Below are 22,483 nucleotides of genomic sequence, written 5' to 3'. Positions count from 1 at the left end.
CATCGTTGCACGGCACCACATACAACGTTGACCACCACTTGAGTCTTGACCACCACTGTTGCTTATTGCAGCTCTCCGACATACTGGTCGATAACGCGCGGCTACCGTGGCCTAGTCATGTAGCATGTACGCTCAGAGTCAAGTCCACTGTCCCCGCATGACAAACAGTGCACCATGCGGATCCGCGGACTTGATGGACGACGGTGCGAGCGTGACGCTGATCTCCATTCGTCCGAGCTAGACTACTCCCACTACTGTCTCCCAGCCTACACAGCGCATGATTCCTTCACAGTCCTGACATCTCACGGCGTCGTTGTCCCCGAGGCCGTCGAACTCTGCCTTGAGAACGCATGGAACCTCGCCCAGTCTAGCTGCATCACATGTGGACGAGGATGGTCAACTGACCAGTGACAGTATTGATCTCATTTCTCGCCGGCCGGGACCATGCAGGACCTTTTATGGCCGTCCTACACAGGCTACAAATGAGCACGCTGCCAGGCTCATTCTCGTCCGAGCCGTCTTCGTCTCTCTCAGACTTCTCTCTCGTCGTCAGCAATGCCTCTGGGCGTGGTGCTCTTCACGGTGTTGGCCATTGTGCGATGCGCGCTCGGTACTTACACCGACCCCAGCGTTCTCGATGCGTGTCCTGGGTACCACGCGACCAACGTCGCTACGTCGGGCCCAAACCTGACCGCGAGCCTTGCGCTAGCTGGTGAAGCGTGCAATGTCTATGGTTCGGATATCCAGACTCTTAGCCTGCAGGTGACATACGAGACCAGTGAGTTGTTCGGGTACTGTGTTTATCGAGCGCACGATTTACGCTTCTGTACTCTTACAGCAACGCGCATTCACGTCAAAATCACAGACGCTGATGAGACGCGTTACGAGGTCCCTGAATCTGTGCTGCCCCGACCGTTGGCAGACCCTTCAGTCGACCCATCCACCGCTGCGATTCAATTCAACTACACCGCCTCGCCGTTCTCGTTCACCATATATCGGATGTCCACCGGGGAAGCACTCTTCAGTACAGCCTCCCATGCGTTGATCTTCGAGTCACAGTACCTGCGCGTGAAAACGGACTTACCGAAGGACCCAAACTTGTACGGCCTTGGAGAGCACACGGAGACGTTCCGTCTTCCAACGGAGAATCTCACTCGGACGCTCTGGAGTCGCGACGCGTATGGCGTAGGCAATGGCACAAACCTCTATGGCAACCACCCAATCTACTTCGAGCACCGCCTGAGCGGCACGCATGGCGTGTTCCTCCTTAACTCTAACGGCATGGATATCAAGGTCGTCACGAATGACGAGGGATCTAGTCTTGAGTACGATGTGATCGGCGGTGTTCTCGACTTATACTTCCTCGCGGGCAGCGAGATCGACCCAACAGAGGTGACGAGGCAGTACGCTGAAGTCGTTGGCACACCCGCCGAGGTACCATACTGGAGCTTTGGATTCCACCAATGTCGCTACGGATACACGGGTGCGTATTCGCGAAGTTTGCACGAAATCGGAATCTCATTGCCAGTAGACTATGTCGAGGTTGCGAACGTGATCGTCAATTACTCGAACGCCGACATTCCACTTGAGACGATGTGGACAGACATTGGTATGTCATGCTTCAACTTGAGTCTTGCGTATATCTGCCTGAACATCGGCCCCTAGACTATATGTACAACCGTCGGATATTCACCGTGGACCCGGACTACTTCCCAATAACTCGGATGCGCGAGATCGTCAATTACCTACACGATCATGATCAGCACTACGGTATGTCGCATAACCACTGAGCACTCAAGTCGCGACTAACGCCTTCATCTAGTCCTCATGACGGATCCGGCCATTGCGTACGCGCCGAACGAGAATTACAGCACATTCGATCGCGGAAGCGCCGCGGACGTGTGGCTGAAAGCAGAAAATGGCAGCTACTTCCTGGGCGTCGTATGGCCTGGTGTGTCCGAGTTGTTCGGCCTATGCCTGCTCCGCCCGTGTCTGACGTATGATTGATCGATATAGGTGTAACGGTCTTCCCCGGTGGGTAGACAGAAAGTGTCCATTTGAATGCAGATTTGACGTCACCTTATCTGTAGATTGGTTCAACCCCGATATCCAAGAGTACGTCTGAGTTCGACATTACCTGGCAGTAGTGTACTGACGCTTCTGTCTTAGTTTCTGGACGAACGAATTCCAGCTTTTCTACAACCCTGAGTATGGAATTGACATTGACGGTGCCTGGATCGACATGAACGAGCCATCCAGCGTGCGTTTCCTGCCATGGATTTGTCATTCAATGAACTACATCCCATTCCACAGTTCTGCGACGTACCCTGCACGGACCCCTTCCAACAGGCAATCGAGAATGATGATCCCCCCGCGCGCACGACGCTTCCACCCGCGCCGAATACTCCCATTTTCGGAGACGAGTACAGAAAGAGGGCGCTATCGAAGAGGGAATATACAGGGCCAGAGAATTTGTTGAACCCGCCGTACATGATTAACAACGCTGCAGGTGACTTGTCGAACCGCACGTCCTACGTGAGTGACGCATTGTCAGGATCAGGGGCCAGTGCTCACGCTGATCGTGTACAGACGACCGCAACTCATGCGAACGGTATGGTTGAGTACAATACCCGTAAGTCATTCAGACCTCTGCTCAGTTCAACTGCTGACCCCTTGTAGACAATCTCTTTGGGACCATGATGTCCACGGCGACGCACAATGCCATGCTCGCCCGACGCCCGGGTCTGCGCACGCTCGTTGTGACGCGAAGCACGTTTGCGGGCGCAGGCACGAAGGTGCAGAAGTGGCTGGGCGACAATCTCAGCGACTGGGAGCACTACCGTAACTCGATCTCGGGAATTCTGAGCATGGCGAGCGTGTTCCACGTCCCGATGGCTGGTGCAGATATTTGCGGCTACGGCGACGATACGACCGAGACTTTGTGTGCGAGATGGGCCACCCTCGGAGCATTCTACCCGTTCATGCGTAATGTGAGATATGTCGTATGTGCAATAAAGGTGGCTAGAGCTGACATCTACCATAGCATAATACAATCGGAACCATCGACCAAGAGTTCTACCGCTGGCCGACTGTTGCACAGGCGGCCAGGAGTGCGATTGATATGAGGTGGGTCCGTAGCTTTGCATCAGTGGGGTGATCGCCTGACGTTTCTGCCTGGTGTAGGTACCGTCTCATCGATTACATTTATACCGCCTTCCACCAGGCCTCGGTTGACGGCACCCCCATCCTCAACCCCCTCTTCTACAAGTACCCTCAGGATTCTAACACCTTTGGAATTGACCTCCAGTTCCTCTTCGGACCATCCATTCTCGTCTCGCCTGTCACGGAGGAGAACGCGACTTCGGTCTCGATGTACCTGCCTGATGATATCTTCTACGACTTCAACACATTCCAGCCAGTCCGCGGCAACGGAAGCTACGTAGATCTCGAGGTCAACCTGACGAGCATCCCAGTACACATCCGTGGCGGTGTGATCCTACCCCTCCGAGCTCAGAGCGCGATGACCACCACTGCGCTGAGGCAGCAGGACTTCGAGATCGTCATCGCCCCAGGGCTGGACGGCTCTGCTTCAGGCTCGCTGTACTTGGACGACGGTGTCTCCATTACGCCTAACGCGACGACGGAGGTCAGCGTGACGTACGACAACGGCGCGGTCACGATCAACGGTACCTATGGGTATAATCCCGGTGTCGGCATCTCGAGGATTGTACTACTGAACGTGGACGAGCCGACTAGTGCAGCGCTGAACGGTCGGGACTTGACAGACTCGGTATCCTACGACCCCAGCACTAAGGTCTTGGAAATCACGGTCGACCTGCCATTCAACCAAAATGTTTCGGTGCAGATTGCATGACCCAGGGACTGAAGTACTTATGCTTAGCACGATGTTGTAATGTCGCAGTAGTGTATCAAAGCATACAGTGATACTTAGCAATTGTTGGACTTCACCTGGTTCCCGTAGGTGTTCCTGCGGCTGCACAGGAAGCCGTGCACAGGAAGCCGTGCAAGGACAGGACTTCCATTTAGGGCCTCGGGTGTTGATCCACGAAGCACGTGACGGCGGCGCGGTGAGCGCGTTGAGCAAGTTCAGCAAAGTTGGCTGGAATGGTTGAAGTTGTCCCTCTCAGGAGTTGCACTCGACGATCACCTTCCCGCCCTCAACCTCTGACAATTTCCGCTGCAGCTCAATCCTGAGGCGGGAGGCAAACGCGCAGCATGTCTGCTGCCCTGAACGCTCGGGCAGATACATCGGCACAATCTGCAGGGACTGTGCCGGACCTCTCGCTTTCCTCTCTGACCTCGGCGTTCTCAACTCCCGGTCGAGCCCTCAGAGTTCCCTCTGCGTCGTCTCATACAACTGCAACCTCGTCCGCACCTATCTCCACGCCTTCACCACCTAATGTACCCTCACTGAGCAGGAGAAGAGGCGATGAGGCGACACCCGCGCTCAAGCGACTTGGTCTGTCAAGCTACGAGGAGGAAGGCGAGGAAGCAGAGGCAGACGTGTTGGATACTCCGGGACGAGAGAAGAAATGGGAGGATCCTGCGACTACACCTGCGGCTGGGCGTATGAAACGCACCCGGAGCGCAGGATCCAAAGGTGGCGTCAATCTCACTTTGCGAGACCAAGAGAAGGTTGGTGTTCCTTGTCCCATGCTTCATTGAGCGTCTTCCGGAGGCTTGCTACGCTTCATCTCAGTAGGCCGACTGCTGCCAGCCCCACATGTGGCCAGGACCCCCATTTATTGGTGGGGAGGCCTGATCCTGCCGCCGGAGATTTTGGCATCTCTGTCCGGACGTAGACGTCCAAATTTGTCCGGATTCAATCAGGCCTCAGGAAGGATTGCCCGCTGCTGTCCGGACTGTGCATCAGGCCTTGGTACGAGCGGATTGCAGGATCAGGCCTCGTCAGCCATGCAACTCATGGTAGATATTGGGCAAGTGAGCATTCACAGTGCGCGGATAGGGTGGCTACTGGTCATTGGTCAACGATCTTGCCAGCAGCTGCGGTCCTCGTCGCGCACAGCGTGCTATGGCTGCTCGGCATTCGACGTCAGGGAAGTCATGACGCCGACCTTGCCCATGCAGCGGACGTGTAGGTCAGCTTCAGGCTCTGTTGCGACGCTACACGGACGGTTGAGGTGTCCTCACAGGATCAGGCCTCGCGGGGCTGGAGGAACCATGTCCGGATACTGACACAGGCCTCCGCCCTCATGGACTTCGATTTTGTTCGGATTACCTCAGGCATACCGCCTCCCTCAAATGGTCGGATTTTGTCCGGATTGGGATCAGGCCTCTCCCCCAATTGATAGGGGTTTTATGTGGCCCCGCGGATTAGATGTCCTGGCTTTCCCGCATGGACCAAGTGGTATCGTACAGTCGCGTGCCGGTACTCTTCTCATTTCGGCTAGCATCCTAGATGTGTGGCGGAAATTGTGACTTGCCACTCGTCGACCGCACCGCCGGTCATAAGTGTGCGGTCAACGAGTGGCACGTCTGGCTCGCCCTCATTCGAGCCTTCTTGCCCCATCTCATCTCCCACCCCCGCCGTTCAACTCTAGTGACTGAAGCGTTTGACATCCCCCGCAGCACATTGACAGCCTCAAGAAGGAGAATTTCAACATCAAGCTCAAGGTGCACTTCCTCGAGGAGCGACTTGCGCAGCTCGCTCCGGACCAGATCGAAGCCGCGCTCAAGCAGAATATCAACCTCAAGATCGAAGTCCAACAGCGCGGAATGGAGCTGAAGAAGCTCAGGAAGCTCGTCCTCGAGCAGCAGCGCGAGCTCGAGAGGCTCCAGCGTGGTAACGGCTCCCAGTCGCGTGCGCGCGAGCTCGAGGAGAAGCTCGAGGAGCGCGAGCGCGAGATCCGGGAGCTCCGACGGAGGAGAGCTGTCGGCCCCAACGACGGTGTCCTGAGGGAACTCGAGGCGCGCAACGCGGAGCTGGAGGAGGAGCTGGAGAACGTGCGTGGGCTCTTGGAGGAGAACACAGAGGAGATGGAGCGGCTGCGGGACTTGGTCGAGCGGCGCGGCGACGACTCCGCTGAGGAGGACAGGAGCGACAGGTGGCGGCGGCGGATCGAAGAGGTCGAGGACGAAAACGAGGACTTGCGCACGAGGATCGACGAGCTGGAAGAACTGGTCACCCACGGGAACGATGAGAAGGAGGACCTCGCGGATATGGTGGAGGCACTGAAGCTCGACATCGAGAATCTGCAGCGGAGACGGGAAGCCGAGTCCGTCGAGCGAAGTCAGAGCCGCGTGCAGATCTTGGAGGAGCGGGAGGAGCGGGAGGCAGTCGAGGAAGATCTGAATGCCTTCAGGGACAAGCTGGCGGCTGCGCATATTGAGCTCCAGCAGAAGGAAGACGACCTCGACATGAAGGACCGCGAGATCGAGGAGGTTGTGGCAGAGCACAAGCGCATTGTCGAGACGCTTGATGATGAGTGGCGAGGCGAGATGGACGAGCTGCGGGGCCAAGTGGAAGAGCTCAAGGACGTACGTTATGCCCCTTCTCTCTCGTCCATGCCTTGCTTACCAGTCTGATCACTGTTGTCTAGGTTCTTGAGCAGAAGGACGGCGAGAATAGGGATCTTCGCATGAGCCTCGCTGAGGTCGAGAATGGCATGGCCGAGCTCCAAGACCAAACTGAGATCGCAGTTGGACACCTCCAGCAGGAATCTGAGGAGAAGGACGCTGAGATCGAGGCTGCCAATCGGGAGATCGAGAAGCTTGGTCACCAAGTCTACATGCTGGAGGAGGAGAACGAGCGGATGAAAGACGCAAGTGATCGACTCCGGGAGGATGAGGCCGTAGAAAGGGAGCGTCTCGAGGCGCTAGCGTCCGCTTTGAAAGAGGTGAGATTCATGACACGCGGCGTGCCTAGGAACAATGAGCTAACACTCCCGGCACGTTGCAGAAAGTGGCTGGGCTCAAAGCACAGCTCGAGGAGATGCATGACCTCATCGACGCTCGCGACCACGACATCGCTACCTACAGGGCCCGCTCAGAAGAGCTCGCGCAACATGTGGAGAACCTTGTTCAAGAGGTCCAGCGCGAACGTGCTGCCCGAGAGCACCTAGAGGCCGACATCGCCAGAGCCGAGAAGGAGCATGATGCCGCTCTACGCGCTGAGCAGCGTGCCTTGGAGGCCAAAGAGTCAGCGCTGCAGTCTGCCCTCAACGACCTCGCACGGACACAGTCTATCCTCACGCAGCGCGAGAACGACCTTGCACAGGTGCAGTCTGCGCTCGAGACGCTGGAAGCTGAGTCGAAGAAGCTGGGTGAGACGCACACTACTGCTCGGTTCTCTCTTCAGCTCGAAGTCGATCGACTCAAGCGCGACTTGGAGCGGCTCGAAGACGAACTGTCGAGGGCTCGCAACGAGCTGGGCGACCGCGAGGGCAAGGGCCGCGAGCGCGACGGCGTCATCGACAAGCTCCACGCGGAGAACCGCGAGCTCGCGTCGCAGCTTGCGGCGCAGACGCAGGCGCGGCTGAACGTGTCCCAGAAGCTCGAGAACACCATCGAGAGCTTGAAGGCGGCCGAATCAGAGGTCGTGCAGTTCAAAACCAAGATCGCTGAGCTGGAGCAGAGGCTGGCGAAGGACCAGCGATCCCTTCTCTCTGCCGAGGCGCAGTACCGCGACCAGCTCACTGAGCGCAATACGCTTCTGTTGACCATCTACCAGTACATGGACAAGATCCTCGGAGTCGACAAGACACCGGTAAGTGGAGCTCCATTGTGGTGCGTGTCCGATCTCATGTACTCTACAGAAGAAGAATGGTCAAGCGGAGACGAAACCTTTCACGAACTTCGGCGTCTTCCACGACAACCTCATCTCACGCCTGAAGCAACTGAGCGAGATCCAGGGCCTCTTCGACAAGCGTGTCAAGGACGCCGAGTCCAAGTACGCCGAGAAACTGAGCGACATGCGCAAGCAGCTCGACTTCCGGTGGAAGCAGATCGACAAGTTCGAGACGAGCCTGAAGACCGTCGCCGAGGCGAAGACGTCATGGCGCAAGAAGCTCAGTGCGAGGGAGGGCGAGGTCGAGGCGCTCAAGACGACCGTCAGCGAGCTTCAGGCGCAGCTTGTCAGCATTCGCAAGCCGGGCCAGGGCGACTCCATGGAAGTCCGTGCGCTTGCTGCTCGCGCAAACAATGCGGAGAGGCGCATCACGAACCTGCAGAATCAGCTCCTGTTGTCGGAGGAACGGCTGACGACCATGAACCAGAAGACGGTCACTGCAGATTCGAAGTGGGAGGTGCGTGTCAAGGAGTACGAAACTCGATTGAAGAAGGCGGAGGAAGCCGTCAAGCGAGAGCGACAGGGCGCGAAAGAGCGCGTGTACGAGCTGGAAACACAGTTGAAGTGCGTGGGCTCTTGTCCTTTGCCGTCCTACTTGCTTATGGTGTGATGCAGAACGCTACAACGGCAATTGGAACTCGAGAACAAGCGCAATCAGCGTCTTCAAGAGATCACAGAGTCGAATGGGCTCAACAACAGGTCGCCCAGACCATCATGAATATAGGCAGGCAGGACCTCCCTTCGAACATTCCGTCCTTCTATGCGCTTTGTGTGATTACCCATGGGATCGGGCTCATTTCGACTTCTTCAGCTTGTACTGCTTTCCTCATGCTATCGTTCATAGATACGAATACTCGCAGGGACAGGATATCCGGCTACTAATTGTACATCTTCGTAGTGCCCGTACGTGCATATTGTATCAAATAATGCTATTCTTCCGCCGCGCTTATACCCTTCATGGTGATCTTTTCGCCCCTACTTATGGACTCCCCGTCATGTTCTCAGAAATTGCCGATAGTCCAGCCTCCATCGGCCACAATGATCTACAAGCTCTTATCAGCTAATGGGTTCCTATCCGCAGGATCGCTTCAGACATGCCTTGTTGGTCATGTAGCCATTGGACGCGAGAAGCAGGACGATGTCCGCCATCTCATGAGGCTTTCCAAGCCTTCCAATCGGGATTTTGCTCTGATCAAAGACCAAGGTGAGCACCTATCGCTACCTTTGGAATTGCAGTTGCTTACGCGGGCCTCAGGCGACGGGTTAGCCATCATGCTCGTTTCTGGATTGGAGGAAGTGAGCGTAGGTGTGGGCGCCGGCGCGGGTGGCGGGTGACGTCTACCTTCAATGAGTGCGGGTGCGATGGCATTCGTCGTCTGTCGTTTCATCCCTGTATCAGTTGGTGGGCGGCGCAGAAGAGCGGGTGGACGTACAATCCCGGTCTTGGCGTAGCGGAGGGACATCCAGCGGACGAGCCCGTGCAGCGCTGACTTGGAGGAGGCGTAGTGAGGGCCGATGACACCGCCGTTCCCTGCGGCAACACTGTGGTATGTCTGTACAAGTCGAGCTAGTGCAGGTGACACGGAACTGACCTTGACGTGTAGATCACTCTACCCCACTTTTGTTCCTCCATGAATGGGACGCAGAGTTGTGTGAGCTTGTAGAGGCGGTGGTGAGTGGCGTCTCCTCTTCAGCCCGTGAACTGACCGTACCAGGAAGTGCGTCCCGACGTTCGTCCTCCAAATTTCCTCGAACACCTCAGGGCTGACGTTGCCGATGTCGCCGCTCGGGCCAATTACCGGGCCCGCCACACCGTGATTACTGAACAAGACGTCGATATTGCCCATTGTCTGGACGACCTCGCTGTAGAGCCTCCGCGCATTGTCGTATTGCGACAGGTCGGCCTGGAATGCGGCAAACTTCGGTTGGGCACCAGGAGGTGCGAGTGTCTTCAGCTCCGTGATGAGCGTGTCGGCCTTCGCCGCAGAAGACTGTGCGTTGTAGTGCACAGCGATGGAGCAGCCAACACGGGCAAAGGACTTTGCCGTCGCCTGGCCAATACCTCCCCTGTGTCCACGAGCGTCAGGTTTTCGAGCGTACGTTGAGAGCGGGCGCGATGACGCACGTGCATCCGGTGATGAGGACCAGACGGCCCCTCAGAGACGCGCCGACGCCAGCCATGTAGAGCGTGTTCTCGGGTTGTGCAGTGGTGTTGGTGGTATCTGCGCTGGACTTGTGCGTGGGATCAGAGCTTGAGCTGCCTGTGTTATGGAGCTTGTCTTTGAGTTTGCTGAACATACGATTCGCGTACCGGTGGCAATGCCTGTGCCAGTGTGAATGGGAGACCTCACACGGGTGCCTTTTATATATCAGCGAGCGATAGAGCGAGGCTCATTCGGCATGACGAAATGAACATTCTAATTTCGCCGAGTGATTGGCATATGACGTGGTGTGTACAAGGATAGCAGCAAGCGGAGAGTCCACGGAGAGCCTTCGGAGGCCGTTGGTAGACCCTGCCCATGCAAGTTCAAACGTTCAACGTGGATACCCACGCGTAGTATACTGTTACTACACAGTCCGCGCCGTCTGAGTCCGTGGTGTGTGGAGTCATAGTACCTTTCTCTAGAGAGATGTAGCATTGTCAGCGGAGGTTCGGGAACAATTCATAGAAGACAGTATTGACCAATTAGACGGCTTGGTCCCGAATTTTATGTTCGTCAATCCGTATGCGAATTGACCGAAAACACAGAGACTCTGCGGGCTCTATTGGTTTGCAACGGAGACTATTTGAGAGCCTTGGACAGTATGCTACACTGGCAGTCCCTTCCCCAATGCCCACTACATCATCCCCGCGCCATTCCCATTTATCTTCGCCTTCAACAGCTCCAGCGCCGCCTTCTTGCCATGCGCAGGGCCCCTCGGCCTCTCCCAATCATACTCATTCACATCCCTGTCCGGCAGCTTGCCCATGTATCCCTTCATCGTCTGCGGCACGATGAACGGGAAGGCCGTGTACGCCGAGTGGGCGGGGTAGTACCCCGGCAGCGTGCGCGCGAGCATCCTGCCCATGATCCCGCCAATCGACCCATCCCGCTTGTCGTACATGCAGTCGTTGTATCCCCACGATGTAAGGTTGAACGCTGGAAAGGCATCTGGAGTGAGCGGTGGAGGCATTCATGGGTAGGCTTCATGCAACGTACGCGTGAAGTCGAGCGTCAGGAATCTGTCGCCCCGTGTGAGCGCGATGGCATCAGCGAGGATCGCTCGCGAGATCGTGAAGCCGGGGCAGAGCCCAGCACCAGGCATGGCCACCTTCGCTTCCTCCGCTTGCATACCGACCTGTCCACGTCCCCCTCAGTACGAGACCATGCAGAACTTCTCGGCGCTCGGACGTACATATAACTCAAGGTTCTCTATGTCGCCGTACAGCCTCTTTGCCGCCGTCTGAGTGAATGTAAGTCAACGGCATACCACCACGTTCGCAGGATCAAACACTCACATAGACCTTCGGGTCCGGATTCCACTCGTCGAAGTCCTTGTACGCTGTCTGCGTATCAGCACTCACGTCCACCTTCACAACGGAAGCACTCACGCTTCAACCCAAGATACCTCCTAAACTCGTTCAACTGAGCCGGACTCTGCGTCAGCGCTCTTCACTACAATTGCACCACGTAGAATCGCCCACCGAACATGTCCCCCATTTTCTCGACTGCGTGATGCCCATGATCTCGATGATACGAAGTGATTCAGGTATACCGCGCGCCTTGAACGCAGCGGCGGGAGCTTCCGTCGCATCGAACAAGATCTGGGCGAGTTCCTCTACATGCCCCGTCATCAGAAAATGTGAGGGTCTGAGAACGTGTCTCCCCACCGTCAGAGAAACGGCCATCCGGGCCACGCTTGAGCCTTGATCGCATATATGTTGATGAGCAGCCGTCCACCAAGCAAACGCAATCACCTACTCGTTGAAGCTCCTCTTCCTCACGTCCTTCGGCGTCTTCGACATAACCCCCCTCGCGGCCTCCTTGAAATCATTGATCGTAATCTATAAACGCGATAAAAGAGTTCAGTCAGTACATAAGCAGATGTCGCAGTGATGCGGTGATGAATACCTGGTCATTTGGTTTTCCGTGGAACAAATTGCTGAAGAACTTGTCCATCCACTTCGTGTCATCCTGAGAGCTCGTGGCATGCCAGCGATACATGAGGTTGAACTCCACAGATATGACGTTTCCCTCGCCCTGCGGGGTCCACGCGCGGTTGATATCCCGCATAGACTACCGGATAGCGTATACATGAGGCGAGCATCGATGTGAATGTCCGTCTCGCTGCACCAGGAGAACCACGCAATACGCACCTCAAGTAGCTTGAGCCTCCAAGACAAGCCATCTCGTGTGAGCCCGAGAATCCCGCCAACATAGTCACCTAGGACGATCTGCGCGAAAAAAGCGGAATTAACGAGTCTCGCGCGGTGGAATATCTCGTCGTCCTGCATCGCACGCTCTTTGTCGTTGAGCATCACAGGTTCCCTGAAGGTGCGGAATTCGTTTTCGGTATAGATCCGACCGGCCACATACTGTTGGCGTACAATGAATGGTCAGCATGGGTGTGTGGAGTAAAGAAGAACTTACGTTGTGATTGCGGCAGAAGAGGACGAGAAGGGCACATGTAGCAGGCGTCATGAAGAGTAGTCGTTTGTCGGCGAACACGTCCTCCCACAGCCGGCCGGTTCCATCCTTGCCTAGTGCCAGTGGCCACAGCGTGGAGGACAGAATGTGAAAATTATAACATTTGATGAACTCACGCCTGACACTGTCAACCTCAGCCTGGGAGCTTCCGTAGAGCGGGCTGAGATCGACGTAGCTGCTTGCGTCATTCACCATCCAGTCAGCATAATTCGTGTTGTAGATTGTATGAATGACAACGTTCGCGAACGCGAAGAACAGACCCGAGAGTCCGCCTGCACAGGAGAATGGAATGTCAAGACACGTGTGTCCTCATGACAGCAGCCAGCATACGTACCGGGATGTTCAGTGAAATCGTCCCTCTTCAGGAGCTCGTCGAATATAGCTTCAGCTTTGGGAAGAGACTTGTTCAGAGTCCCGCTCGTAGAGGGAACATTTCGGACGTAAGGCATGCCAGCCATGCCCAGCGTCGGCATGTGCACGTTGTAGTTCGATCCATCCGCGCTGCGGAATGCATACCGTCTTGTGTTGCTGGAAGTGGATTCGGGAATAGGCGCAGGGACACCGTCAGGGATAAAGAAGTAGCCTAGAGGAGGATGCGGCAGGTCGCGCCACACTGTGGACGCGCATATAGTCAGCCAAATCGCTGTATAGACGGAGATGTATACTGACAGAGGCGTATGACGAGCCCCTCAAACTCGCGCGCGAGAGCGGAATCCTCTGGGGCGCGTGAGAGGACGGTGAGGATTTTCTCCAGCTGTCGTTGTTGCGTTTTAGAGCAGGATACAAGCTCGATAAGATGTCAAACTCACGAGGAACTTGCGATCATCCAGGCCAACGCCATTGAAGGAGTTGATCAAATCGAGGTATGCGGGCTAGTAGACGGTTGGCCATGCAAGAAAGGCTGTAGAAAAGACGCACGAGATCATTGACGACAAAGCTCGGTCCGTGCAATACTAGCCCGCGTAGAAGTGACAAAATGCGAGCCGAAAGGCGGATCGGCAGAGTTATTACGCTCGACATATTCGCGAATCCTGGCGGAGCGTCGACCCCCGTACCGCGGATTAAGAACCGTCAGTACGTTCGCAAGAAACACAGGAGGAGGATGAGAGTCAATGGCATCGCAGGAGGAGGCATATTTATGTGTCCCGGCATCGAGACGTCTGCTTTAGACCAACGTCTGCCCAACGCGAGTGCGGATGCCAGTGGTCTCGCCCGGTCGGTATGTCAACTCGAGCCAGTGACGGACTCGAGCGCAAAGTTTCGAATCACAGAAGCACCGTGCGGTTGACTTGAACAGAATTGCGACGACGGCGTACGTAGATCGAACGAAACATAGCCTGGCGTCCTGCATGGCGGTCGACAAACAAGAAGAGCAGCCCGAGTCCAGGGTGCACGCGGGTGGAGGTCCATCTACGTCCAGATCGCGATCTCCAGTCGTTTGTCTTTGACTGGGGCGTGCGACGGGCTGCGACGATGTAAGTAAGTACCTTGCTATTGAACAGGGTTTATCATCTCCTTTCAAACACAATACGACCTGACTAACGATATCAGTGTTTTGTGTGTGAACGCTTCAACCCGGTAGCTAGTAACATACCTGGAGACCCCTTGGATCGGCTACATGCGTCTTACCGATTTAGACATGCTCTGACGGGTGCCAAATGCTTCTGCATTGTAAGCGCGATCATAATCTGTGTGGCTCTGGTGACAGAAACAGATCTAAGGTGCTCCGAAGACGGAATGTGAAGTGTACATCACCTAGAGCGTGAATGACAGGGGTCGTTGGGTGTTCCAAAAAGAGCCGAGACAGGTCCGACCCTTCAGTATTCTAGAAATCAATAAACGCGCCACTGCAGGCCGACGCCCCTCTCTCGGGGTGATGTACGGAGGTGTATGTAGTAATGGGTAGGGGTCGTTGTAAGGACTATGTCGTAGCGGTGTTCGGTATTAGTGCCTCTCGTGGGACATCGGAATGTATAGTACACGGTCGCAGTCGCAGAGATGAATAAAGGAAAAATAAAGGGTAGCATGTGTCGTCCATAATCAGCGCGTCCGGGTCTTCTCCTAGGGGCCCAAGCCGTGTCGCCGTGCAGCTATTATCGCCTACTTTATGAGTACGAAGCTATTCTTGAGCGTTGACAGTACTACGCGCCACTTGTCACGCCCACGATCTACGGCATCCTGGCTGACACGGATCCTCGGAAATAATATGCGGAGAACGTTGGCAAGTGCCACAGAATCCCGAATGCGTTTGTCCTTCACACGGGTTTTGACATGTGACTGCAGGGTACGGACATAGTCGCAGCGCTGCGCGGTTCGTCCGCCAATATTGACCGCCGGCAGCTTGAGCACCGACAGGCGAGGACACTCGAAGATGAAGTCGATAACGCCATGGAATGTAGGGACTGCGTGTGCCTCGTTTTCACCCGACCAGGTCAGAGTGAACTTCTCGAGGTGCAGCCAGGCTCCATGTGTCTTGCACAGGTCTTCGTTCGTCAAGGACGAACGGCCACTGAGGACGATCGTACAGAATTGCAGGCGACGTAGTTTCGTGAGCGCTTGCAGGAGGCTGATTGCAGGTATGGGGTCGCGGTTGTTTGCCTGCGTCGTATACAGTCTGACTGTGGTCAGCGTGTCGGCACACAAAGAGGTGAATGCATCGAGGGCATTACAGCGCTCATCCAAGCTGTACTTGATAATATCGAGACGTTCTAGTTGGCCGATGGAAGGTACCATCCCCGCCAGAACATCAAGACACGACGTGTCTGTGAATTTTTTCCCGCTCAGCCTCAAGGTGCGGAGACTAGGAAAGCCTGCAGGTAATGTTGGCTCTGTCTCCGTGAACACGCTGTCCAAAGGAAGAGCAAGATCACGAAGGTTGTCGAGCTTGACGAGCGCGGAAGTGAGAGGTCCCAGCCACGGGCCACGCGACACAAGCATCACTTGTAGCTGCCGTAGGTCGCGCATATGACCAATTGACACGATATGCGGAAGCAAGTCAAGGTGGCAGGTCTTGTCACGTATGCAGAGGGACTGCAGCCCCGGGGCTCTCGAAGGCAACGCGCAGAGGAGCCGGCCGACCGTACATGTCGCGCGATCGGTGCTCCGGTCCCACAGCGTGGTATCGTATACATCTTGAAGGACAACGAGCTTGCGCAGGCTAGGTCCAGCGAGGGAAAATACGATACAGTCCAGATATGGCGACACCGTGCACTTGACCTCATCGACCATCGGAAGGAGTGGTTTTCCGGGGTGTTGGGAAAGATAGAAGAAAACGGTCGGGTCGATCTCCTCGTTAGGAGGAAGGCTAATACGTCGAACAAACGCCGCAAATTGATGTAGACGACGCAGCCCTTCTTGCGTGGGGATGCCGGTGGTGAACTGATAGTACGAGGGGGTCAGTCACACAGATTCTCCATGCACAGTCACTTAACAGCAATCGTACCCATTTCCTTTGTATTACCCCCACTAGTCTCTTATCTTCGTCTTGATTCACGTTCAAGTCATCCTCCGAGTCCGGATCGCTATCATTGGTGTGATACGACATAAACGTGCGTCCATGGTCAAGAGACAGAGCCACAGAGAGCAGAGGGATAAGCGAGGGGAGCTCCCGCCAGAGCAAGCGCGTCGCAGGCTCAGAGAAAGCCTTTGAGGTGCGTGCGCAGTACGCGAGGGCCTTTTGTTGCTTTCCACGATTAACCCGGAGGTTGGCGGTGGAAAGCGTTGTGCGGTTGGAGTACGCTGACGGCCCAAAGTGTTGCAGGATTTGGTAGACGACGTCGTGGTTCTCCAGAGCTCTATGGGGCGCCATCCTGTCCGAATTAGTGCTAGCGACGACTAGAGCAGACCGCTGTCGGGACGAGGGCAGAACAATGAAATGCAGTGACCAGTCCACCGTACTATGTTATATATCATGGTGGCCCGGCGTACGCCGGGAGGCCACAGTTCGATTTCCGTTTGTGATGTGGCCAAGATGTGGCTGTTGCCGAGGCGAGATCTACTTACGTAAGCGGATCTGGCCGAAATCTTGCTCTAATATTCAATTGCTTTCCTTCTGTCTGAGTCTCGACATCGCATCGAGGTCGTCTGCCCGCTCGCGGTCACTATTACACGTATGCTGCCGCGTTTTATTACCAGTATCAGTACTTGCATCTTAATTTGTTACACTGTGTACCATCAAACGCGATCACATGACGTGTGTAACACGTCGGCGGCGTCGTGCGCATGGTGCTCGCCGAACATTATGTACAACGCTGGGAGTCTTCCACCAACCTGAAGTCAGAAACGTCTTCAAGAATAACAGCAATTCGTCCAGAATATGACCTCTACTTGGTCGGGTTACTATTCCTAAGCGTCGACAGTACTACGGCCCACTTGCCAGACGCCTTTTCCGCCGCAGATTCATCAACGGAGATCTCTGGGAACAAGACACGGAGAACCCCAGCAACCCCCTTGGGATCTCGAACGGCTTTGTTTAGGTCGCCTGCCGCAAGACCCGACGGCACAGCCTTGACGTTGCCACGGCGGGTGGTCTTGCCCTCGATATCTACTGCCGGAATGTGGACCACCAAGAGATCAGGGTGAGAGAATATGAAGTCGACGATGCAGTGGAAGGATGGTGCTGAGCCTGCGGTGTCGGGAACTTGCCATGAGAGGCTGAGGCTCCGTAAGGTTGGCCAGACCTCTTCGAGTTTGCGTACGTCAATGTCGGTAAGTGACATCTGCCTGAAGAAGACAATGGTGATGACCTGTAGGAATTGTAATTGCAATAGAGGTCGAAGGAGATAGAATGCCGGGAAGGGATCAGGGGAACCAGGGAAAATTTCAAGGTCCGCTGGCCACCGCACATGCAGGTCGAGGCGGATCCTTGTCAAGGTGGGAGCACATACACCGGCGAAGGCGTCTAGAAGGCTCTGATTCTCCGTGAATGTGTTCATGAACGTGTTGACAATCTCGAGGCGATCCAAGCGAATGGGTGACATGATCTGCGCCAGAGCATCCATACCGCCAAAATCATCGTGGCTGAGACCATCCAACCGCAGGTTTCGCAATTGAGGAAAGCCCTGAGGCGTCTCAAACGCGACCAACAACCTGTCATCAATGGGGATAGCGAGGTCGCATAGGTGGTCGAGTGTCGCTAGCGCAGGCATGAGGTGCACCAGGAATGGCCCGTCCCACCCGCAATCCAAACGTAGCGAACGAAGCTCACGCAGACCGCAAACCCATGACATGTCCTTGTCCAGCAGGGCAAGCATGCCTTCGTCGTACACATGGAGAGAGCGCAGCCCAGGTGTCTTTGAGGGCAATGCGCAAAGGAGCCGTTTGACAGCGCCAGCATCACGGTCGTCCGTTTGCTTTGACCACCCGACCCACCCCTCAGGCTCGAAAATGGTGAGCGCGCGAAGACTGCGTCCCGCTAGGAACATGACAATCATGTCGAGGAACGGTGAAGACGGGCACCAGAGCTCCTTGACCATTGGCAGGAGCGGCTCTCCCTGCGGGTTGGCCTGCGAAAGGTGAAACAGGACTGTTGGGTCGATATGCTCTCCTTCAGGGATGTCGATGAATCGAACGAGCGCAGCGAAGCGACTAAAGCGTTGCAGGCCCTTTTTCGTGGGGCCTTCTCTAGAGTACTGATACAATGATCATGGGCGTCAGTGTCACACATCAGACGCACTACAGTTCAACAGACCCATATGATCGCCTCATCGTCCGACTCGACGTTTATATCATAACTGCACTTGTCCTTGAGCTTGGAGAGACGCATACCCAGAGAGAGCAGCGGGACAAGCGACGGGAGCTCTCGCCAGAGCAAGCGTGTTGCTGGCCCACAGAAGGCCTTTGAGGTGCGTGCGCAATACGCGAGTGTCCTCCACTTTTTTCCTGGGGCAAAATCATGCAGGAATCCTTCGTCGAAGATTGAAATATCGGAGTCTGAGTCAGGCCCGAGGTACTGCAGTATGTAGGAGACGACGTCGATATTCTCTAGGGCTCGATGGGGCGCCATCCTTTCCGGGCAAGCAACCAGTAAGTTACCTACAGGCTACAGTAGACAGTTTGTCAGAACGAATGAGGAGAGCAAAGTGACGGAAGTCAGAGGAAAATACGTCGGTACATACAGCGTGAAAGTCTGAGGATGTCTGTCGAGGCCTTGGTCAACTTACGTCGCCGTCCGTCAACACGACACGTCGCGACTCGCTACGACGCTAGCGCGCTGACGCGACGTCGCCGCCACGGTCGCTAACACGGTCACGTGCTCCCCGACTGAGGTGGGTCCGTCAAGACGTCGACGTTATTTTGTCAAGGGTGGACATGCCACGGCTGTGCTTCGTCACCGGTTCCACACACGTCGTAATTGCGAGCGGAGCGAGCATAAATCGGTTAGTAGGGGGGTGAACCCAGGACCAAACAAGTACCTTAGTACGAATTCTACGTAAGTTACCAGACCAGTGAATATTCCGTGCAGGCGTCCTTGAATGCTCATTTTTCCCGTCCCCATCTCTCTAAACAGTCTCGTGAAATGCATGACAGCTCTCTTCTCCCGTTGAAACATCAGTGTACGCCCTTGCATGCCAGATACCTGTTGGTGAACGTTTGAACTGGCGTGTTTGACAACCTGCACCCCGAACATCCCGGGTGCTAACTCAGGCACTGGCACACGGTCCATCCTTCCGTGTTCTCCTCGTACAGTCTATAGCTGGCCTCTGTCGACCTCTGTTGCATCCATTATAGTAGTTCTCCATCTCGAATGCGCGTTTTTGCGACAAAAGTACTGCTTTCGACCTTCGGCCACTTCGATTGCAAGATCCGAGTCCTCCGCGCCATTTTATACAGCGCAATATGAGCCAGCGTACAGTATGTAGTTGTCTTGTCACTCCAGTTTGTTGTTGTATGCACTAAGCAAGTACTGGCACTTGTAGCGAGCCCCTCCGTATCACGGAACGAGTATGTTATTATATCGTACACCACAGTATGCTATTATATCATACACCACAACTCCAATCGTCTTTACAATGAGCCAACTCATCTCACGCGCTCAACATCGCGACAAACTTGGAGCCAAGCGCGTCCGCCGCCATCGGGTTCGCACCCGAGACGACCTCCCTGTCGATCGTGATGCCGCCGAGCTTCTTGCCGGCGGTGGACACCATCTGCGCGCCCTCCGAGGCGAGCGTGGACTCGACCTTGGGGATCTCGCCGCCCTGCATGCGCTCGACGAGGCGCTCCTCCGCGTCGGACCACGACGTGAGCTGGTAGCCCTCGTACGCGAAGCCGGGCGAGTTTGGCGCGTACTTCGTGGAGAGGAGCGCGAGCGGGCCGTGACAGATCGTAGCTGCGCACAGCCGTCGTCAGCGAAGCCCTGTTATAGAAGCCTGAGGAGAAGGTACGCACCGGTGGGCTTGCGAAGGTTGTGGAAGTGCCACATTATGCGGCCGAGCTCGGGGTTGTCGCCGAGGTCGCGGATGGGCGCGTGCCCGCCGGGGATGAACACGCCCGCGTAGCCCGCGAGCTCGTCGTCCGTGAAGGACGCGAAGGGGCGTGGGTTGTCGAGGTTGCTCTCCTGCGTCATCTTGTCGAAGAGCTCGTTCTCGTGGCGCCGCCGGAGCCAGTTGCCGTAGTAGACCATGAGCGACTGCGAGAGCGGGTCGATGTTCGGACGCTTGCCGGAAGGCGAGGCGAACTGGCAGAAGGGTGGGAGATTAGCTATGGGTTTGTGTGCGGGTGGGGGAAAGGCGTACCGTTACGTTGTAGCCCTTCTCGAGGAGCTGCTCGAGAGGCTTGGCGAGCTCGGTCAGGAAGACACCGGTCTCCTGGTCGGTGGTCGAGCCGTCCTGCTTGTGGACAGGGTACGAGTCGGCGTCGGAAAGGACGATAAGAACTCTTCCGGTAGACATGTCGGTGTTGATGGGTCAAATTAGGTGCGTTCGATGTGAGTATATGCGGTCGTCAACGGTCGTAAGTCGTCAAAGTGCAGATTTGCGTCCGCCAATCCGGCGTTGTGGTCATATATGCAATCCGCGGTGGCTACGCTCCTACTCAGAGTTGTGCGCGCCTGGAGTGGGTGGGACTAGTGACGCACCGGGGCATGTCACTGGCGGCAGGCTTGCGGCCAGTCTCCAAAGCGCATGGGGCGGCATGGTCACCCACCCCATCGGTGCCCAAAGAGTGGTGCGCATCCGCAAGAGTGACGGCGTCGCGTTGGTGGCTGAAGCTTCACGACCACGTGATATCATATACTACTTGTGCGTCCTCGTTCATTCGGACACTAGAATGCGCTCTTTTCAGTGATAGACCGTTGCGTTGTATTCTGTCATCGATTACAGCATGATTTTCGTACTTATCATCGAGGCTGGTTTTCACTGCAATGAGGAGAGAGTTGCGCCGACGGTGCATGCAACACGGAGGCGCCACCGTCTCGGAAAGAGGTGTGCTACTGCCAGTGACAAGCCAGTGACTGGCCCATCACACTAACAGTGACTAACTTACCTGGCTTGCTCAAGCATACGGCTGATCTCCTTGCGGGCTCCTATCGAGTCTTAATCCGCTGAATTAGCACGTCTTTTCTGGCCTTCAATTCAGTGTTTGTGCCCACGAGTGCGCCTCTCCACGCACTCTGCAGATCTGCCAGGCTGTCCGCCATCCGCACACCAGTTGCCTACCATGCCCCAGGGACCTTTCCATCTCTGCGGCGCTGCCACGCCGAGCCACTCTGACTGTCTGCCGTATGGATTTGTCGACGACGTCACAAGCAGCGAGCGGCAAAACATCGGCACTGACCAAGCTGCTCACAGCGGCTCGGGGATGGCGTTTCCCCAAGCTGCGACCGCCCAGCCTCAAATAGCTCGCAGAACGACCTACTCGGCTGAAACCCGTCAGCTCACCAACGTCGCACTTCGTAGCGACGATGACCACCAACGCACAAGACGCGATCGTGCTCCTCGGCGACTCGATCACCCAGGACGGCTGGTCGCCCTACGGCTTCGCGCAGCGGCTCGCAAGTGAGTGCTCGCGCCTCGCATGCATACTCGACAGCCTCTGACGAAAGTGCGCGCACGCCAGATGCCTACGTCCGCAAGCTAGACGTGATCAACCGCGGCATGTCGGGCTACAACACCGACTGGATCATCCCCGTCTTCGAGCAGGTGCGCACCCTCCCGTCCCCGTGCCCCTCCGCGCAACCCCCTGACAGGTCGCTGCGCTGCGCCAGTGCTTCGCGAAGCAGCACGACCAGCAGCACCTCCCCAAGATCAGGCTCATGACCATCTGGCTCGGCGCGAACGACGCGGCGCTGCCGCCCTCGGGGCAGCACGTCCCGCTCGACCGCTACGCCGCCAACCTCGCACACCTCGCGCACCTCGTCTCGGACCCGTCCTCGCCGTACCACGCCCCGCACACGAAGCTCCTCCTCATCACGCCCCCGCCGATCAACACCCACCAGTGGCGCGTCACCCTCCGCCAGGGGGAGCCCCCGAAGGAGCTCGACCGCAAGTTCGAGGTGACCGCAGAGTACGCGGAGCGCGTCAGGACGGTGGGCAGGGAGTTGGGCGTGCCGGTTGTGGATGTGTGGACGCGCGTGTGGGATGCGGCGGGGCATGTCGAGGAGAGGCTGAGCGAGTATCTGTACGATGGGCTGCATCTGAACGAGCATGGGTATGCGGTGAGTGGTACCTTGGATGGCGGCAAGGCCAGGACGCTGAGGAACAGTAGCTCGTGTATGAGGAGATCATCAAGGCGATCAGTGAGAACTACCCGGAGCTGCATTACGAGAAGCTCCAGCCCGTGTTCAAGCTGTGCGTACATGCTCTCTCATCCACTTTTGCGCGCTCTCACATTTCCCTGCAGCTGGGACCAGATCAACCCACAGAATCCGGGACCCGACCTCCAGAAGAGGGACATTTTTGCCGCATGACAAGTATGAGTGGAAGCATTTACTAGGGCCATGCACGGGACCTACTCCCCGCCACGACCC

General features: G+C 56.2%; 8 protein-coding genes across 8 annotated transcripts; 3 read left to right on the top strand and 5 right to left on the bottom strand.

Annotated features, from left to right (window-relative positions):
- Positions 1–555: 555 nt before the first annotated feature.
- On the top strand, positions 556–3,874 carry C8Q71DRAFT_852979 (alpha-glucosidase; the record flags this gene model as incomplete). The annotated part of the gene is made up of 13 exons (XM_047926884.1): positions 556–778; positions 839–1,483; positions 1,532–1,609; positions 1,666–1,770; positions 1,823–1,951; positions 2,017–2,034; positions 2,091–2,115; positions 2,170–2,260; positions 2,314–2,535; positions 2,590–2,632; positions 2,680–2,990; positions 3,044–3,126; positions 3,184–3,874. The coding sequence occupies 13 exons, from the start codon at positions 556–558 to the stop codon at positions 3,872–3,874; spliced, it is 2,664 nt and encodes an 887-aa protein (XP_047783466.1).
- A 362-nt stretch (positions 3,875–4,236) lies between these two features.
- Positions 4,237–8,546, top strand: C8Q71DRAFT_719987 (uncharacterized protein; the record flags this gene model as incomplete). The annotated part of the gene is made up of 7 exons (XM_047921328.1): positions 4,237–4,656; positions 4,852–4,962; positions 5,611–6,519; positions 6,582–6,878; positions 6,941–7,747; positions 7,797–8,392; positions 8,444–8,546. The coding sequence occupies 7 exons, from the start codon at positions 4,237–4,239 to the stop codon at positions 8,544–8,546; spliced, it is 3,243 nt and encodes a 1,080-aa protein (XP_047783465.1).
- Positions 8,547–8,829: 283 nt separating this feature from the next.
- Positions 8,830–10,009, bottom strand: C8Q71DRAFT_793935 (3-oxoacyl-reductase; the record flags this gene model as incomplete). Its single annotated transcript, XM_047925512.1, has 6 exons — positions 8,830–8,871; positions 8,927–9,016; positions 9,262–9,370; positions 9,421–9,485; positions 9,541–9,895; positions 9,954–10,009. 6 exons carry the CDS (start codon positions 10,007–10,009, stop codon positions 8,830–8,832), a joined length of 717 nt encoding a protein of 238 aa, XP_047783464.1.
- Positions 10,010–10,572: 563 nt separating this feature from the next.
- Positions 10,573–13,638, bottom strand: C8Q71DRAFT_202548 (heme peroxidase). Its single transcript, XM_047916969.1, has 16 exons — positions 13,435–13,638; positions 13,326–13,388; positions 13,186–13,270; positions 12,851–13,129; positions 12,633–12,788; positions 12,460–12,569; positions 12,186–12,404; positions 11,941–12,105; positions 11,791–11,873; positions 11,700–11,734; positions 11,514–11,647; positions 11,421–11,454; positions 11,328–11,371; positions 11,225–11,272; positions 11,029–11,167; positions 10,573–10,968 (listed from the first exon to the last, which is right to left on the bottom strand). The coding sequence occupies exons 1-16, from the start codon at positions 13,534–13,536 to the stop codon at positions 10,667–10,669; spliced, it is 1,998 nt and encodes a 665-aa protein (XP_047783463.1). The 5' UTR covers positions 13,537–13,638; the 3' UTR covers positions 10,573–10,666.
- A 555-nt stretch (positions 13,639–14,193) lies between these two features.
- C8Q71DRAFT_202543 (uncharacterized protein) lies at positions 14,194–16,454 on the bottom strand. Its single transcript, XM_047916968.1, has 2 exons — positions 15,959–16,454; positions 14,194–15,894 (listed from the first exon to the last, which is right to left on the bottom strand). The coding sequence occupies exons 1-2, from the start codon at positions 16,322–16,324 to the stop codon at positions 14,617–14,619; spliced, it is 1,644 nt and encodes a 547-aa protein (XP_047783462.1). The 5' UTR covers positions 16,325–16,454; the 3' UTR covers positions 14,194–14,616.
- Positions 16,455–16,838: 384 nt separating this feature from the next.
- On the bottom strand, positions 16,839–18,700 carry C8Q71DRAFT_903513 (uncharacterized protein; the record flags this gene model as incomplete). The annotated part of the gene is made up of 2 exons (XM_047928824.1): positions 18,206–18,700; positions 16,839–18,146 (listed from the first exon to the last, which is right to left on the bottom strand). The coding sequence occupies exons 1-2, from the start codon at positions 18,518–18,520 to the stop codon at positions 16,839–16,841; spliced, it is 1,623 nt and encodes a 540-aa protein (XP_047783461.1). The 5' UTR covers positions 18,521–18,700.
- A 730-nt stretch (positions 18,701–19,430) lies between these two features.
- On the bottom strand, positions 19,431–20,704 carry C8Q71DRAFT_732764 (ThiJ/PfpI family protein). Its single transcript, XM_047922281.1, has 3 exons — positions 20,253–20,704; positions 19,906–20,194; positions 19,431–19,846 (listed from the first exon to the last, which is right to left on the bottom strand). Exons 1-3 carry the CDS (start codon positions 20,406–20,408, stop codon positions 19,542–19,544), a joined length of 750 nt encoding a protein of 249 aa, XP_047783460.1. The 5' UTR covers positions 20,409–20,704; the 3' UTR covers positions 19,431–19,541.
- A 714-nt stretch (positions 20,705–21,418) lies between these two features.
- On the top strand, positions 21,419–22,423 carry C8Q71DRAFT_852973 (SGNH hydrolase-type esterase domain-containing protein; the record flags this gene model as incomplete). Its single annotated transcript, XM_047926883.1, has 5 exons — positions 21,419–21,512; positions 21,574–21,656; positions 21,722–22,171; positions 22,222–22,304; positions 22,357–22,423. The coding sequence occupies 5 exons, from the start codon at positions 21,419–21,421 to the stop codon at positions 22,421–22,423; spliced, it is 777 nt and encodes a 258-aa protein (XP_047783459.1).
- Positions 22,424–22,483: the final 60 nt, after the last annotated feature.

The sequence above is a fragment of the Rhodofomes roseus genome, assembly GCF_022264815.1.
Source record: "Rhodofomes roseus strain CIRM-BRFM 1785 chromosome Unknown C8Q71scaffold_2, whole genome shotgun sequence".
Taxonomy (NCBI): Eukaryota; Fungi; Basidiomycota; class Agaricomycetes; order Polyporales; family Fomitopsidaceae; genus Rhodofomes; species Rhodofomes roseus.
This window is presented reverse-complemented; position numbering and strand designations above follow the sequence as displayed.